The 18434-nt window shown below is 40.9% G+C and overlaps 2 protein-coding genes across 3 annotated transcripts; both read left to right on the forward strand.

Annotated features, from left to right (window-relative positions):
* Positions 1-151: 151 nt before the first annotated feature.
* On the forward strand, positions 152-9017 carry panx2 (pannexin 2). 2 transcript variants are annotated; one of them, XM_086029146.1, is made up of 7 exons: positions 152-249; positions 1586-1857; positions 1965-2193; positions 3660-4774; positions 4922-5057; positions 5752-5937; positions 7219-9017. In XM_086029146.1, exons 3-7 carry the CDS (start codon positions 1965-1967, stop codon positions 7536-7538), a joined length of 1986 nt encoding a protein of 661 aa, XP_085885272.1. In that variant the 5' UTR covers positions 152-249; positions 1586-1857; the 3' UTR covers positions 7539-9017. The 2 variants fall into 2 exon arrangements, with proteins under 2 accessions (XP_085885272.1, XP_085885271.1); XM_086029145.1 differs by having other exon boundaries at positions 1586-2193.
* Positions 9018-9052: 35 nt separating this feature from the next.
* Positions 9053-16984, forward strand: trabd (TraB domain containing). The gene is made up of 10 exons (XM_086029148.1): positions 9053-9143; positions 9591-9648; positions 10297-10363; positions 11055-11221; positions 11362-11502; positions 11737-11847; positions 11934-12073; positions 12581-12753; positions 13439-13535; positions 14705-16984. Exons 2-10 carry the CDS (start codon positions 9625-9627, stop codon positions 14874-14876), a joined length of 1092 nt encoding a protein of 363 aa, XP_085885274.1. The 5' UTR covers positions 9053-9143; positions 9591-9624; the 3' UTR covers positions 14877-16984.
* The last annotated feature ends 1450 nt before the right edge of the window (positions 16985-18434 follow it).

Raw genomic sequence — 18434 nt, forward strand, 5'->3', positions numbered from 1 at the left:
CCGGCAATACACTTCCTCACCAGCGCCATTAGGTGGGCCAGCTTGCTGCGTGATGAGCTACAGAATGTTAATGTGTGATGAGACAAGGAGATGGAGAGGAGGAGAGGCGAGATGACGGGAAGGAGGGGTACTGGAGGTAGGGGGGGTTAAAGGCGGAACAAACCGGTGTGCGCGGCTACATGCTGTAAACTGCTCGCCCGCACTGCAGATTATTAACTCTTAGCCTGCTGAGAGATGCTTCCAGACAAGGTGGGTGAATTTGATCTATTTGCTCTACGCCGGCATGTACCGACATCTACATAATGGACGCGATGTGATTTAATGTAGCATCATGTGTTGAGCATCTTTTGAGAGAGCGTGCGCGCGGAAGCAGCGCCTCTCATGCTCACACACAAAGGAAGCGACACGCACGCGCGTAAACACACGCACACACACACAGCTAGTTTATGCACTTTTATGTTTTGTTGCTGCATTGCTATATGTGCATTTCTACTGAACGTGACATGTTCTGAGATACATCCAAGCCCCATCATCAGCTAATAGGGCACCATGATGCGTATTCAATTACAACAAACGTAGCTTTACCTCGGCTTGTATCCACATGACTGTTTTGTCACTGTAACCCTGAGGACAAGTGTCAATGCCATGTGGCCCAAAGTTCCCGCCTATTTGCTCATAATCGAACTCTGCTGTTCGAATCAATTTGCATGTTGTTTGATTTAAGTAGGAGGATAGAAGTAAGGGATTTGTTTTTCCCTGTCTAAACATGAGAAGCGTCAAACAACTGCGGGACATCATCTGTCAGACTGGACTGGAGCAATGTCGAATAGCTCTGAGAAGCCAGTGATTAAAATGTCAAGCTGTCCCTTTAAATTGAAATTAAACAAAGTTATTACTTGGATGCTTTGACCCCACACAGTATTTAGGGTGTGGACAAAGTTATGTTGGCTAAGTGGACACCCCGCAGCAATATGCAGGGGAGAGTCCCAAGTTTCAATTGGCTTCAAACATGTGCTAATTTTGAATAAAAGGAGGAACGTAAGAGGTTATGAAAGGTAGACATGGACGGGCTGCCACACAAAGGACATTCACACAACCTTGCAGAGTCTGCAGCAGTTTAAAAAATTCATGAATATCATGTAAGCATGAATGCACATGCTCAGAAAGAGTCAAGTCATCCCAAATGCTAAACTCAACCTCCCATGTTGTTTCACAGAGGACATGACCAACAGGCATCCAGCATGGTAGCAAAGTGGTCTAACACTTCGTAAAAAATAAAGTATACAAATACTGCAAATGTAAAACTGTATGTTAATTGTGACTTTTGGCTTGTTTTTATTTCCAGATGATGTATCCATTTTATGTAAGCATACATGTGTTATTATACTCCTTTCGTCAGAGCATAATCAAGCAATCCTTTGCTAATTGGGTGCATTATATGGGAATTTGACAGGATCAGCAATATTTGCTGTGGAGGTACTTAATGATGTATTTGTGAGATTTTAGCTCTGTTATTCTGCTTTGTCTGTAATTTGACACTCACATGAAAAGCCCATGCTTATTTCATTATCTTGTTGTCTTTCAGACGAGGAAGGCATCTCTTTACGGGCTCCCTCAGGAACTCAAGGACACATCCTAAATTAAGGTTACACTCACATAGTGTGTGAACTGAAGCAAGGGCTGTAGCACGAGAACAAAATGAAGAGATGGAAGCTGAAAAGGCAGGGAAAATTGTGTGCTGCTGAACATTGACTTCATGGAACTGCTTTGAGAAACAGTAAAATCACATTTCAAGAAGCACACGACAGGACCCGGTCCTTCCCCATCTATGGCGACAGAGGCTCAAGTTGCCCACAGGTTGTTTTGTGGGTGTGCACCAGACCGTGTTATTTAAGTTCACATGCAAGAGTGTGGTCGCCCCTCGAATCAAGATCGGCTTGTAGTGTGCGTCATTTCTTTCCCAGATGCAGAACATCCTTGACCAAAACTTAGACATGGCTACAGCGCTACTAGCTGGTGAGAAACTGAAGGAGCTCATCCTGCCGGGCTCGTCTCAAGATGAAAGGGGTGGCGCATTGGCCAGTCTAATGGTGCAGCTCAAACTGGAGCTGCCCTTTGATCGCGTTGTTACCATTGGGACGGTGATCATCCCCATTCTGCTGGTCACCCTTGTCTTCACCAGGAACTTTGCAGGTGAGTCTGTTATCAACTATTTTACACATTTCATGTCAAGTTTGTAACAAAATATGGACATGGACTGCACCCTGGGCCTTAATTTACTAGCCTGTGTTCATTCATTGACAATTGGAGGTTGAAAGGGACATTTTATTGTTGAACAAGACTGAGTGTGATGGATTGGAGTCATGTTTGGTCACTGCTGAGTCAGGCCTCTTGAGGAAAACATGTTGCATATGACAGGCTACCTTGGGTGAGTTTTTGTCAGACTGCCTTTGGGCAACATGAATTAATTTAATTCGACTTGAGACTAGGCAACATGTCCAGTAGTGAGCATGTCTGTCTCACAGTCAAGAGGTTCTGTTTTAGGATCTCGGCTCAAACATTCCTGTGTGGGGTTTGCATGTTGTCAGCATTCTCTGGCTTCCTTACATGGTAGGTTATTTCACAGTCATGCTGTGATTGACTGGTGATAAGACCAGAGTTATTACACCTATCGGCCAAAGGCAATAGGTTTGGGCTTTGTAAAGCAGTGTTTGATCCAAGGAATTTATTTTATATTGGAAAAATCTCACGGCTCACTACCTGAAACATTATACATATACAGTATATTGATATCAGAAAACAGGTCAGCCGTGATTGGTCCTTACCTGAGCTCTGCAGTTGTGATGTCATTTTCAGTCGATAGAAGTGACAAAATGGCCGTCCCCAGAGATGGCTAAAAACGGGTGGATTAACTGTTATTCCACAAACGCAATTTTTATCGGAATGCCTTGTTTCAACTAGTGGGCTTGCATAGAACATATTCTTGAAATAACATGTTTGGGTTGACTTCCTCTTTAAAGGTCAGGGTGCAAACATTGAAAACTTTACTGTAGCCCTCTAGAACCCCTTTACAATGCACAACTGTCATTAAAATGTGATTAGGTCGTTGGTAGACAGCAGTTTAATCACTAAATACAATTCAGAATGTGCCGTTTGAATCTCGCGCCCCGTCATCTTCATCTTTTCCGGAGATGTGACGTCACAGTAGCCAGAGGATTCAGTGCCTACTAATCATGAACGCTCTGATAACGCCCCCTTCTGTTGGCTCGTGTGTTTCAAAATCCTCTCATTCCAAAACATCGGTCGCCATTGAATGTGCTGTGTTGTGTAGCGCATGGAAATTGTCCAGTCTATGGTATAGCGAGCCGTTCAACTATATCTACAGCCAGCTAGAGCCACGATTCCTCGAGCTTCCATGAAGTTCGGAAATTAGACTCTTCAAACATTTAAATGACATATAGTAAAATCCTGTGATTGGTTGGAGACCAGTCCAGGGTCAAAGTCATCTGGGATAGGCTCCAGCTAAACCGTGAACCTATTGAGGACATGTGGTGTAGAAAATAGGAGGATGGATACAGTAAAGTAAAAGTAGAAATACAGTGAATCCCAGTTATTGCTAGCAATTTTCAAGTGTTGCTTACGTACTTTTCTATCCTCAGAGGAGTCCATATACTGTTACACACCACACAACTTCACCAGAGACCAGGCACTGTATGCAAGAGGCTACTGCTGGACGGAGCTGCGTGATGCTGCACCTGGTGTGGAGTCTCACCTCTGGCCTTCACTATTCGAGCACAAGTTTCTACCTTATGCCCTTCTGGCATTCGCCGGTATCATGTACATCCCCGCTCTGGGCTGGGAGTTTCTTGCCTCTACACGACTCACGTCAGAGCTCAATTTCCTGCTTCAAGAGATTGATAACTGTTACCATAGAGCTGCTGAGGGCCGTGCCCCAAAGATTGAGAAGCAGATACAATCCAAAGGACCTGGCATCACTGAGCGGGAGAGGAGAGAGATCATAGAAAATGCAGAGAAAGAGAAGAGTCCTGAGCAAAACCTTTTTGAGAAATATTTAGAAAGACGAGGCCAAAGTAACTTTTTGGCCAAGATTTATTTGGCACGCCACCTGGCTATTATCTGCCTCAGCTCTATCCCCATTTCCTACCTGAGCGCTTACTACGCCCGACAACGACAGAATGAATTTACCTGTGCTCTTGGTGAGCTCCCAGACATTAGCAGCTATTCAGAGCTCAAGCTTCGGGTCAACTGTAAGCTGCCTGCTGTGCAGCTGCAACGAATCATGGCAGCAGTTGATATCGCTCTGCTCTGCACCATGAACCTTATTATCCTGCTTAATTTGCTGCATTTATTTGTGGTGCGTAAGTCCAACTTTGTATTTGACAAGTTGCATAAAGTGGGTATCAAGACACGACGTCGTTGGCAGAAGTCTCAGTTCTGTGACATCAACATCCTGGCCATGTTTTGTAATGAGAACAGAGATCACATCAAGTCCCTCAACAGGCTGGACTTCATCACCAATGAGAGTGACCTCATGTATGATAATGTGGTCCGGCAGCTGTTGGCTGCTCTAGCACAGTCCAACCATGATGCAACACCCACTGTGAGGGACTCTGGGATCCAAACAATAGATCCAAACATGGATCCCTCTGATCTCGGAGTGGGAGAGATGCCTTCTGAGCCGCTTGTCATCAAACGACCCCGCAAGAAGATTAAATGGATCCCAACCTCCAATCCTCTTCCGCAGTCTTTCAAAGTAAGTTGAGAATCGAGAATCGTGTCTAATGACCTTGAAAAACTTGACAGTAGTTCACAAAAAGGGATTCATCTAGAACTTAACAAAACAACATCAAACACTGTTTTAAGTGTTGTTAATAATGACTGTTATTCTTCTTCTGTGAAGGAACCTCTTACTCTGACACGTTTGGAAAACAATGCCAAGCCTGAAAAACCCAAACCGCTCAGACGAAAGACGGTAGCAGACAGTTTCATTGCGCCACTTCTGGATACCAAGAGCACGCAGTATCCTGCAACAAAAGGTATTTCAGCGTTGTTCAAATGTTTCCGCTTCACATTTTCATTTTCATAACGGGCTTTACGGTATGGTAGTTGTTAGCAAGTCTGGCTCCCAGTTGTGAAGTTCTAGGTTTGATTTTCAGCTCGGGCCCTCCTGTATGGAGTTTGCCTGTTCTGCCTGTGCTGGTCTAGGCTTTCTTTCTCTAGCTACTCTGGCTTCCACCCACATTCCAACAACATGCACGTTATGTTCAATGAAAACTCCAGGTTGTCCACAGGTGTGAATGTGAGTGTTTGTCTTATACGTATGTGCCCGGTGTTTGACTGCTGACTCGTCCAAGATGTACCCCACCTCTCGCCCAAAGCAGCTAAGCTCACTTGTGACCCTAATGAGGAAAAGTGTCATGTAAAACGGAGACATGGATATTTTCATACAAATTAAATGAGTGAAGTGTAGACTCCTATCTCAGCTCCTGGCGTGTATCCTGCTGGTCTGTCTTGGAGTTATGTAATTCATTACTTTGGGTTAGAGATTCCCTTCTCTGTGCATCCCACTCTGAGATTGGTTTCCTACTTCAAGAGATTAAGACGGCTGCTGAGAGAGTGAGTCACATTGGCGTAGTTTATCTGTAGAGCAGAAGGAGAAAGATGATTGAAATGCTGTATCCCCAAGTTGAACATTTCTGAAATCTTATCAGCATCTTCATATCCTTGTAGATTTAAGTGCGATGGAGAAAAAGCACACTCGCAACTTCTCTCTGGATGTTCACCCATACATGCTGACCATTCGTAAACCAAAGGTGGAGATCACAACCACAGACCCTCTTCCCTCAGAGCACAACTTGGATACTGTATACCTTGAAGGCACACACACTATTGTGCATGTTTCTAGTGCAATTACAGGTAAGGTTTTCAGATCACTTTCTTCAGATAACAATAGAATATAATGTATGAGTAGCTCCAACCTCAAAATGTGAAAATTAAGACTCGCACTCTCATGACAGGGCTGGACAACTGCTATTTGCAAAAGCTAGAAGCCCATGAATCCCTATTTCCATCACCAAGCAATACAGTTTGGTTTAATCCTCCAGTAGGGTACTTATACAGGCCTCAAGAGGTTCGGGATACTATAGTCAAAAGAGGAGTATTCAATAGGGAATCGTCACTTCCACATTACACAAGCTTTTAAGCACAGCGGTTAGTGCATTCATATCTCAACCAGTGGCAGCAGGTGTTCAAAGGCCAGGTGTAGCTGGACAGCACAGAATCGGTACCATTACATAAGTGGTATAGAAAATGAATAGATGGAGGGCCTTTGGCAGGGTACTGATTCAAATAATTGATGTTAATGTACCTGCTAGTGTGGGATTAATCCCCACTCAGTGTCCCATTTACAAAGACTCTGGTTGTAGTCTGTCTACCTTTGGCCCTAAGTCACCTGAGATGGCTTCTGATCCCTGCCATGTACAGGATAATCTTCCTAGAAATGCTTAAAGTGGAAGTCAACCCAAACATATATTTTTTAAGAATAAATTCTGTGCAGGCCCACTAGTTGAAAGACAGCTTTGTGATTACTATTGTGTTTCTGGAATGAGTTAAATGGTAAATGGGTTGTTCCTTATATAACTCTTTTCTACCTTGGGTACTCAAAGCGCTTTACACTCTACCTCATCTGCCTACTGATGACGCAGCATCAGGAGCAATTGGGGGTTCTGTAATTGGGGGATACTTCGACATGGTCACAATGGCCGGGGATCGACCACTCTACCACTGAGCCATGCCACCCCATCCCGCCCCAGATGGTGTCTGTGTGTGCCCTGCGACTGGCTGGCCACCAGTTCTGGGTGGAGTCTGCCTTTCGCCCATGGTCAGCTGGGATAGGCTCCAGCACCTCCCCGCAACCCTAGTGTACAGGATAAGCGGTGTGGAAGATGGCACATGACACCCTCAGGCTCAGATAATGACCAATTATAGCTCAGCTTCAGAAAATGGGTGAGCCAGCTAGTGGGCCAGCATAAAACATATTCTTGAAAAAATATGTTTGGGGTGTCTTCCGCTTTAAAATACAGTAATGACTTTGGTAAATACTGTACAAAGGATAAATTGTTGGTCAACATTTTCTTTTTTTTTTTGAGAGCAGAGCTAATTTATGCTCAACAATATATTGCTTTTTTTTTCTTCCAGAAAACAAGGTTTGCTCTCCAGAAGCTACCACCACTGCCTTTTCAACTGTGACCCTGCCTACCAGCACATACGTAAATGGTGGTAGCCCCAACCCACCATCGAGTGAGGATGCCCTTAGTCCCAAACCCTCTCCACCTCCAAGGGAGCCCGTCACTCAGGTGGAGAATCTTGAGTCTCAGCCACCAACAATCACCAGAGCCCCTACACACCAGCTTCTGAGTATTCGACATACTCTCTTTGAGGAAGATGAGGAAGAGGAAAACCGTAGAGACAGGATGGCAGCGAGGCCCGGGGAACTCATTGCTGCAGGGGAATGCTAAAGGAAAAGAGAAATTCTGATGGATTTCCTCAATGATTCTGTTCTAGTCCACACTGTTGTCGGCACACATGATCACTAAGTCAACCATGTCTACTCTCATGAAGTCACACACTTCTATGCCGGCTCATTTGAGTGTGGTAGAACTGTACTGCTAAACTGACTTTGAGATAAGTTTGTGTATGTGGTGATTTTGGGCAGAGTACTACTGGAGGAAACGATGTTGCATTCATATCTCAGGATGACTGTGTACAATTCATCACCCACCAATGAAACCAGCAGATCTGATCAAATTCAACAGGGTGCTACAGCGCAGGGGTGAAACAGTTACAAAGATTGGGTGAATGACTATAAAGGGTGAGTGAGCTTTCTTAAAACACATACAGTATCTGAAAAGAGGACTGTATTGTAACTTAAAAAAATAATTAAATTCATATATCGCTTTGTCCCTTTATTACAATAGCCAAGTAGACAGGTAGGTCATGCAATACAATACAATTTGATCTGCAGAAGTAAGTAAATATGCAAAAGATCACAATATATTTGTGGCAATAATGAATGCGCTTATCACATCATATGTCACAGTAGGTTATACATCATACACGCGTAGGTACTGTTTACGATGTTTGTGAAGTGTTTAAGATGTAAAGTGCATCATGGCTTTGTCATTGACATTTCTTCACAGATAAGGATTACGTTTGCACTTGATACAAGTATATTTGCACGCCATAAATGATAGCTCATGTTGTACTGAGGAACAGCAAAAGAGCCAACTGCACAACAAACGATTTTCAGAGGACCTTTTGTAAATTTATTGATGCAACACGTCCACAGAAGTTGAATTTTTTGATTGTATTTAAAAATAATTACTTAAATAGTGAATGTAGTTGGGTCACTGGTACATTTGTTTGCTTACTTCTAGCAGGAATGATATGAAGCAAAAAAAAAAAAAAAAAGTCATAGTATACATGTCTTCTAAATTTGTCACCATGATGCAACGTTTTTCATATCATGCCAACAATCACAAGACAAGGAGGAGAGAATAATGAATTTCACTTGTAATTTGTAGTAATATATAGCAAAGTACCAGTAAGCCTACATTAGCACTTTACACTAAGTACAATGAGCAAATAAGAATAAAAAAAACAAAAAAACAACAAAAAAACAAACACAGTACACGTTTACCACAACAAGAGTATGACATCTATTATCGGAGGTATAAAAGCAACTTTTAACTCATTCATACTTGTCTGAAAATGAGTTATCAATTTTATCAATAACATTGGCTAGTACAAATCGAAAAGCACTTTAATAAGACTTGTATGAATGCACCAAATTCAAAAGTCACTGTTGCCGTGTGTACAAATTACATTAAGACTGTGGTACAGAATACATTATATGGCAGGTGTTTATGCTAGTGGTCATGTGGAGAAGTAATCACATTGGTGACTGTAAAATGCCAGACAGAAAACAAATTAAATTAAAATTATTGAATAAACACGTCGTATCTTGGTGATCCATCAATGACTACATTACCCACAATGCATTTTACCCGACAAGTCGGGCAGGCACTGTTACGATAGTGGCGACAAGACGCTTGGTTTATTCAGTAAGTGCATTTTGTTTGGCAAATGTGACTTGTAGTAAGAATTATTGTGATGGCAATAACTTTTTTATTATTTTTTTTTAAATAGTCGTTTATTTCCCTTTGAATAACTGACACTTTGGACTTGCTAGCATACCAGCTGGTATTAGCGTGCAGTGTCAGTATCATTCTGCTTCTGGAACCGAGAAAATGCAAGGTGGTTGGCTATCTTAGCTAACCACTGTAGTTCGTTTTGCTACCTCCGTGTTTTGATCTGATGGTATCGTTGATGTGATCGCCATTATTTCAGTACATCACGCGTTCGCCTTTTCGTAACATTAGGAAGTGAGTAAAAACAGCCCATCGTTGGCTGTTAGCTGTGGACACACGTCAACATTACTGTCGTTCCACTGTAAAGCGACGTCAGCAGACAGGCTTGACTGACTGGCACTGACATTTCAACTTTTACAGTTTGCTATTACATTTAACTTGGAGAGCTTCGAGTATGGACCAAGACAACAATTATGAGGTTAGTGTACATATGTTTTTGTTGTTAAGTATGTTTTGCCATATACAGTATCTTTAAAGAGGAAGTCAACCCCCCAAACATTTTTCTTTACAATAATATGTTCTATGCGCTTCCACAAGTCTAAACATGGCATTTTGATCGATATTTCATTTGTGGAATATGAGTTAAACTGCAAAGTCCACCTGTTTTTAGGCATCTCCATTTTGCCACTTGCTGTCGACTGAAAATTACATCTCAGAGCTCAGGTAACAACCAATCAAGGCTCAGCTTCTGAAAACAGGTGAGCCATGTTTGGTGATCCCTGAGCATCTGTGATGTCATTAACAGTTGACAGGAGTGACAAAATGTCAGCTCCCTGAGATGGACAAAAATGGGTTGATTTTACCGCTTAAATTATATTCCACAAACACAATATGGATCAAAATGTCGTGTTTAGGCTAGTGAGACCGCATAGAACATTTTATCGTAAAGAACATTTCTGGGTTAACTTCCGCTTGAAGTGTGAACTAGTTAAAACAGATGCTAATATGCTAACTGTCTATGATATTTTTGCTGAAAAAAAAAAAGCAAACAAAACATACACACTTGCTGTCAAACTGGAAAGACCTGTGACTACTGTAGAGTTGATGATCTTCCAACTTGTCACAGGGCGAGTCTGTAGCACCATTGGAGGAACCTTCACAAGAGGCACCACCTTCTCTTCCTCCAGGACTTTGTAAGATTTGACTTTTTAACCTCCCTTATGAAGTTGTTGTCTGTGATTGTTGATTTATAGTTCATTGGTGACCCTGAAACTGACCATGTAATTGTTTCTCCTTTACAAAATGCACAACAGCTTGCCTATCTACCAGAAGATACTACATTATCATTTTGACAAGTCTATGCAATTGTATTTACAGTGTTTATTATTACTGCTCGGCACAGTAACACCCATTGATTACATAATTCGTTAAATCTGGACACACTGGTACTTGGTACACTGGTGCAAAACACATGCCAGTTGTTTTGGATCATTATTGTGCTGTTAATTTTACATTAGTTGAACCTTTTTGTTTTTTTTATCAATTGAAAAAGTTATGATTTTTTTTCATAGATTTAATGTAATGCAAAAGACAGTTAACAACTTTTTGGCCAGATATTCTGTGCGTATACAGTATTATTAAAAAAATAAAAATAAAAGTAACAAACCTATTTTGACAAACTCAGGATTAGAACTGTAGAGTTACCTCTAATTTTACTTTTTTAGGTTAGTTTAGCATCCCCTAGCTCTGACTCAAAAAAGTATTTGTTCTTCATCCAAATCTACCTGTGAGAACAATGAAAAGAAATGGTCTGGTCTGAGGATAGAAAATAAATATATATGATGAGATATTCAAGCTAATAACTATCAAGTCATCTTTTTCCAGCTGACAGTGAAGCAATGGAACTGCTTTGGCAATATCGAGGCCAACGTCGCCAGTCATCACCTGAACTACCAGAGACAGTGACCCGTCTTATTTCCCCTGATGGCAGCCTTCTGTACTTAGTGGGCACTGCCCACTTCAGTGACAGCAGCAAAAGGGATGTGGCTTCGGTGAGCCTATTTTACTTTGAGACTTTGCAAGCTATATTTTTTGGGGTACTGTATTCATTTCCTCTTGTCAGTGAACATTTCCATGCTTTCCTCTCGGTCTGTCTGTATTGTTTCTTACTCGATTTCTTTCTCTGCTGCAGACGATTCGTGCTGTGCAACCAGATGTGGTTGTGGTGGAGTTGTGCCAGTACAGGGTGTCCATGCTGAAGATGGATGAGAATACATTGCTGAGGGAAGCCAAAGAGATAAACCTTGACAAGGTCCAGCAGGCCATCAAACAGGTAAGACTTTCATGAAGCGTCTGAGAATTCATACAGTTTATAGGCCATTTTCCCACAAGTTGTTTAGTTTTGTCCAGTTATCGCACAAATTTGTAAATAGAAAACATGCCTTTCCTCATTTTCATGTCATCTTTTTTTTGTAAGTGTTGTGTTGTTACAATATGCATTCCTTGTTGTCACAGTTCTCTTCAGTGCTTATTCTTGGGCAGTTAAGGCTTTCTTTGTGTTTGTCAGAATGGCGTGATGTCTGGCCTGATGCAGATTCTCCTGCTTAAAGTTTCCGCTCACATCACTGAGCAGCTCGGCATGGCTCCTGGTGGGGAGTTCAGGGAAGCCTTCAAAGAGGTGAAAGCATTGTCACTATTTTACCCCACAGTAAACTTTATTGATTTTGATCCCCCTCCCGATGCAAACTTGTCTTTCTTACACAGGCGGGACATGTGCCATTCTGTAAGTTTCATCTTGGAGACAGGCCCATCCCTGTGACGTTCAAGAGGGCCATCGCTGCTCTCAGCCTGTGGCAGAAGGCTCGTCTCGCTTGGGGTCTTTGCTTCCTTTCAGACCCAATCAGGTGCCTTACACACATTTTTTTTTTAATTTGGAAATGATAGGGGTAAAAGATTTGTTCCTTATTGGCTTAGTGTTGTATCATTAGAATTTCAGATCTTTTACAGAGCCATACTTGTGCATTTCATGCCTTTTGTAGTTACTTTTTTAACAGACAATTTAAGGTAGATTTTTCCAAGCGTGATTATATTCAGTTTTGTATAGTAATGCTTTCTTAGGAGCCTTAAGATGTTATAAACTGCATATCCCTTGTAGCTAAGATATTATCAACTTCTACTATGTTCGTATTATAGTAGAGGTTGGTAAGCACAGTTTACGGTAAATGTGTTCGCAACTAAATGAAACAAGTTTTGAAAGCTTGTAGAGATTATACCAAGGCCAGGTTGCTTCTTCCAGTTCCCCTTTTTATTTTTGTCACTGAACCAACAACACTGTACATAATCAAGAACTCTATCATTAGTACTAAATATGACACTGTGTTTGTCATGTTGTGCTTTGTGTCACATTTCAGCAAAGAGGATGTAGAAAAATGTAAACAGAAGGACCTGCTGGAACAGACCATGTCAGAGATGATAGGAGAGTTTCCTGCTCTTCACCAGACCATAGTGGCTGAGAGAGACATCTACCTCACGCACACCCTGCGCCAGGCTACGCGCTGTGTGGAGGCTCCCCCTAATGCCCAGAGTAGGTATTACATATAACGAATTAGATATAACGTGGACACAAGACAACATTTTGGCCACCAATTTTGGCTGTGACACCAAACTGGGAGATGGGTCAGCAAAGTGAGAGTTCTTAATCTGGGAACCATAAAGTGGAAGTTGAGGCTGGGGCTTAAAACATTGGACACGGATACGGTAATAAGACTGAATTGCCTTTTGGGCTGGGAATAATAGCCAAAGACGATCTGAAATAACTTGGCTGTAGATGAGAACAGATTAAGCAAAGACTTGCTTTGAGGACACCAGGCATTGTCGTTTCTAGAAATGGTGTATAGTCTACGATTTGTTTAGCTTTTAATGGCAATGATAAACCGACTAACTCGTTTTTTGTCTGCAAATCTCATTAGCATTTTGTTTGCACGTTATGTTGTGGCCACCAGAGCTGGACATTCCGTCCAGGGAGGGTCAGACCTGAAATTTTTCGCCTCTTTTCCGGTGTCTATTGTATATAGTGTTTTATGTTAATTTATTGATTCCACTTGTTGTACTATGGCCTTTTTATTGTTTGTATGTAAAGTGCTTTGTTACAGCTCTAGCTGTTTTGAAACGCACAATATAAATAAAATTGTAGTGTATTGTGTTGTAGTTTATGATTCATTCATGTGTTGAATGTGTACAATGACGCGTTACACTGTCCACTCTTGTAGAAGTGCCTGCTGTTGTGGTGGGAGTGGTCGGAATGGGTCATGTGCCTGGAATTGAAAGAAACTGGGATAAGCATCTCAACATCAGCGAAATTATGAGGTATGTTTATCTTTTCATTCAGTAATAGCAGAGGTGCGTAGTAATCGCAATATTTACTCTGTTACATTTACTTAAAGGGGAAGTCAACCCAAACATTTCTCTTTACAATAACATGGTCTATGCATCTCTGCTAGTCAAAACACAGCATTCAGATTAATATTGCGTTTGTAGAATATGAGGAAAGCAGTAGCTGTTTTTGGACAGATCACGGGGCGGCCATTTTGCCACTTTTGTTGTCAGCTGAAAATGACACCCAGTTGCTCAGGGCTCAGGTCACGACCAATCATGGCTCAGCTTCAGAAAACAGGTGAGCCGTGATCGGTCGTGACCTGAGCCCTGAGCAACTGTGATTTGTCATTTTCAGTTGACAGAAAGTGGCAAAATGGCTGCCCCTTGAGATGGATAAAAACGGATAAATTTTGCTGTCTAAGTCATATTCCACAAACTAGTTTTTACTCATGGCTAGTGGCTCATAGAACATATTTTTGTTAATATTTTTTGAGGGTTGACTTGCCTTTAAGTAACTTTTGGGATAAATTGTACTTGTCAGTGTATATTCCTAGTACTACTGCATACAAAAATGTGTATTCCTACTACACTCACTACTTTTACAGGTGTATCTCGCTGAGCGGGGCTGGTTTGCGAGTGGTGGCATGCGTAGCGAATGTTGTTTTTTTTTCATCAGGGTTCGTTCAAGGTTGCAAAGACTGGTCGCAAACCGTTTTTCTCGTCGCCGTCATTTTGCACATGTTCAAAATTTCTTTGCGACAAGAAAAATAGTTTGCGTCCGTTGAAACTGTTTGCAAATGTACGGCGAATGTCTGGAACCTTTTACCAACCCTGAGGAAAAATCAACGTTCGGGCCAGGCGCAACACTCGGAAGCCTTCGCCGCTTAGTGAGATACCACCTTTATTTGCATCCATCTATTATTGCTTGCACAATGTTTTTGAGAGAGACCTCTGTCTCAGGTACTGTCAGGTGACTCTGGTTCACCACTCCACTGTAACCACTAGCGACATTTGACTCCATTTCACCAATTAAATAGAGTCAGGCAGTCATATGACTGCACTGCCAACATTTCTTGAACAGTTTCTTTATTTTTTTTTACATAAAGTATATGTGAATAAATATAAATATGAACAAACTTATTTCTCTTCTTCTTCTGCAGTGTTGCGCCACCGTCTCAGTTTGGCTGGGTTTTGCAAACTGTAGTTAAAGGTGTCATGATGGGGATGCTGGGGTATGTCTGCTACCGTGCTGGAGGGAGTTTAGTCCGAGCCGTGTTGTCTTCTTCTACTGTCCGATCAGTTGTGGACCATCTACGACCATCTCCCGTTTGACCTCACTGGTCAGGTGAAAGCCATCACTGACTGACAACAATTGCTTCATGAAAACAGTGCATCTTTTACCAGTGGCCTTAAAAGGAAGTGCGGCTGAAAGGAAGGGTTGCTCAGCCAACAAGGACCTCAGGGGGGCACCACACCTCGCTGTGGTGCCTCAATGGACATTGTACGGTCTTACTGCCAAAGAAACCTACACACGATTGTTTTGGCATTTTGTGGAGATGATTTATTATCTTAAGGTTTAAAACTTCCAATACTGTGTTTGTGATGCTTCAAAGTTTATTCATTTCAAAGACTTACAAAAATGTTATTTTATGGTTAGTCAAATCCACAAGAATTCATCTTTAGCCAAATGCTCTGGCAATACAGTATTTCTGTACGTTTTTCTCCTCTTTCCTTTTTCCATTCCTGTGCCAGTTTTTGGTTGGCAATCATTTTATAAACAGATTCTAAAAAAATGCAATGGGAAACAGCTGAGGATAATATCAAAGGAAAAAATAATAATGAACATACATATTTTTTTGCATCGTTTTTCCATTATTGGTAGAGTAAGTTGTGTGATTTAAATTCTTACTCGATTTACTTGGTATGCATCAGCAGACTTAAATGGAAAGTCAACGCAAACATATTTTTTTCAAGAATATGTTCTATGTAGGCCCACTAGTTGAAACAAGGCAATATGATTAATATGAAATATGAATTAAGCAGCAAAATCCATCCATTTTCAGCCATCTCAGGGGATGGCCATTTTGTCACCTCTGTCCACTGAAAATTATATCACTGACTCTCGGGGCTCAGATAATGACCAATCACGGCTCACCTGTTTTCTGAAGCTGAGCTATGATTGGTCGTTATCTGAGCCCTGAGGGTGTGTGATTTTCAGTCAATATAAGTAGAAAAATGGCCGCCCTGTGAGATGGCCAAAAACGGGTGGATTTTGTTGCATAACTCATATTCCGCAAACACAATATTAATCAGAATGCTGTGTTTCAACAAGTGGGCCTGCATAGAACATATTCTTTAAAAAAATATGTTTGGGTTGACTTCTGCTTTAAGTTGGCATAAAGGTTTTCCACGTTCACAGTCCTGCCTATGCAAATAAGTACCTCAACAATGCATCAGCAAGTGTATATGCATTTCTGACATACTGTATTACCCCTAAATGGTCAATGAAAATTTAGAAAGTTGTAAAGGCATAATTTGTAAATAGTTTAAATGTAGACTTTAAATATGTGATACATAGAGTTCAGTTGAACCAGTACCATGGCATCGAGATTCATGTGAAACTCATTGCAGGGAAGGCTTATGTTTCTCAGGGTGAGTAATGTAGTAATAATACTGATCATTGTCGCCCTCACAAAGATACAGGATTATAACGTGCCCAGATTTTAGCATTAATCAGTTGGACCTCTGTCTCCTGTCAAGATTCATTCTTGACTGGTTTTATTTGTGCAGGAAGTCATTTTTATTGCCTGCACAATACAGCATCAAACATTTACTTCACCAGCTCTTTATACTTCTCTACTACATATTCCCTTTCGGCTGTAATTGTTTTCAAATGTGTAAACTCTTCAGTACTGTATAATCGCTTCTCAGTTGACTGCAAATTTGGCCTCTGGATGCCATATCTGACTGTGCTGCCTTTACTAATTTCATTGAGTCGTATCATGATTCTCCATGAACCAACATTGAATTGTATTCATAATTCAGGTGATGCCACATTGAACTAGAAGTCTTAAGATAATTTTATGGTCTCACAGCTATAAACCCACATTGACAGACAAAATGCACCTCCTTGTTAATTTCTAATTTTACCTTTTTCACAATGTTGATTAAGCGATAACAATGCCCTTTTGTCAAATGTGACTGGAGTTTGAAATGGTTCCACTCACTAAAGGCATATTGTCTTTCAATTGAAGTTGTTTACATAAAATGCCCTCTCCCTCCCTTTCCACATTACAAGCAAATGCTATACTGTAATTCTGTTATTGCACAGAGAAAATGTCTATTTTTTATTCTTCTGTTAAGTATTCCGGTATACTCTAACTGCAAACCCATCGCTAAGTCAATCAGATTTCTGTTTCCAAATAAAAAGTTAACAAAAAGATCATGGTATTTTGCTTCTGATAGTGAATGAAAGTAATGTATACTGCGTAGCAGTGTTTCCTAAAATTTATTGATCCAAGACACCCATTTTACAATACAAAAATCTCATGGCACAACAACGAACAAATTGTCACAAAATGGAGGAATACTTAAGTAATGATCATATCAAAATTCTCACAAATTTACTTGTGAAATCTGCCCCAGTTTAATTGAACAAAATATATAACGCAGGAATCTAGGACTTCTGTTGAATTTCAACAGGTGGATACACAGGTCTATTACCTTTTAACATCTAATGGAAGAGCTTTTAATTGTCCTGCCTGCCTATGTCACCGACGTAGATAGAGAATAAAGAAATATACTTATAATTAAATGACAGGCATCGTTGGTGACATTTCACCATGCCCTCACCCATACTTCCGGGTGGCAAAAGCTCTGAAAGCATCACTAGTAAACACTGATCCGTCTACAGTATGTCCCTTGACCAAGGCAGAACGATTCAGATAAGAGGTTAAAGGAAAGTCAACCCAAACATGTTTTTTTTCATGAATACGTTCCATGCAAGCCCACTTACTTGAAACAAGGCATTCTGATAAATATTGCGTTTGTGGAATAAGAGTTAATCCACTCGTTTTTAGCCATCACCGGGGGGCGGCCATTTTGTCACTTCTGTCGACTGGAAATGACATCACAACTGCTCAGGGCTCAGGTAACGACCAATCACAGCTCAGCTGACCTGATTTCTGCAGCTGAGCTGTGATTGGTCGTTACCTGTGCCCTGCGCAGTTGTGATGTTATTTTTTGAGTCGACGGAAGTGGCAGAATGGCCACCTCCTGAGATGGCTAAAAAGGGTGGATTTTGCTGCTTAACTCATATTCCACAAACACAATATTAATCAGAATGCCATGTTTCAACTAATGGGCCTGCTGGGAACATATTCTTGAAAAAAATATGTTTGGGTTGATTTCTCCTTTAAATGGCTTGAATGATATTTCTTAGAGCCCTATCTACCGCTGTAATTTTAAGGTATACGTTTCAGTCGAAAATAAAGTGTTATGTTAGGTTTGAAGGGAGGAACGCCAGCCATAATTTACCAATAAGTAGGTTGCTTTAAAATAAGACATGGTAGAAATTCAGACTAAAGTTAAACCTGAACAAAGTATAAAAGTATTATTACTAAATGATAATTTTGGAAAATGTGCTAATTAAGGGCACAAAAAAGGGAGTCCCAAGCTTTTCTCAATTACTCTGACAAACCAAGCATACATTTCATATATAAAATACAGTAGTCTACATTTACCTGTTGAAATGACAAGTCTTTATGATATTGTATAAGAAAAATGTGATCATGATTAATAATTTGAAAACTTTTCCCACCATTTTGTGACCTATAACCTGTACAACTCAATAAAAACAAATCCCGAATCTTTTTCAAAGGTAAAGTAAAA

The sequence above is a fragment of the Filicampus tigris genome, chromosome 4 (genome assembly GCF_054856515.1).
Source record: "Filicampus tigris isolate MCC_2025a chromosome 4, RoL_Ftig_1.0, whole genome shotgun sequence".
Classification (NCBI taxonomy): domain Eukaryota; kingdom Metazoa; phylum Chordata; class Actinopteri; order Syngnathiformes; family Syngnathidae; genus Filicampus; species Filicampus tigris.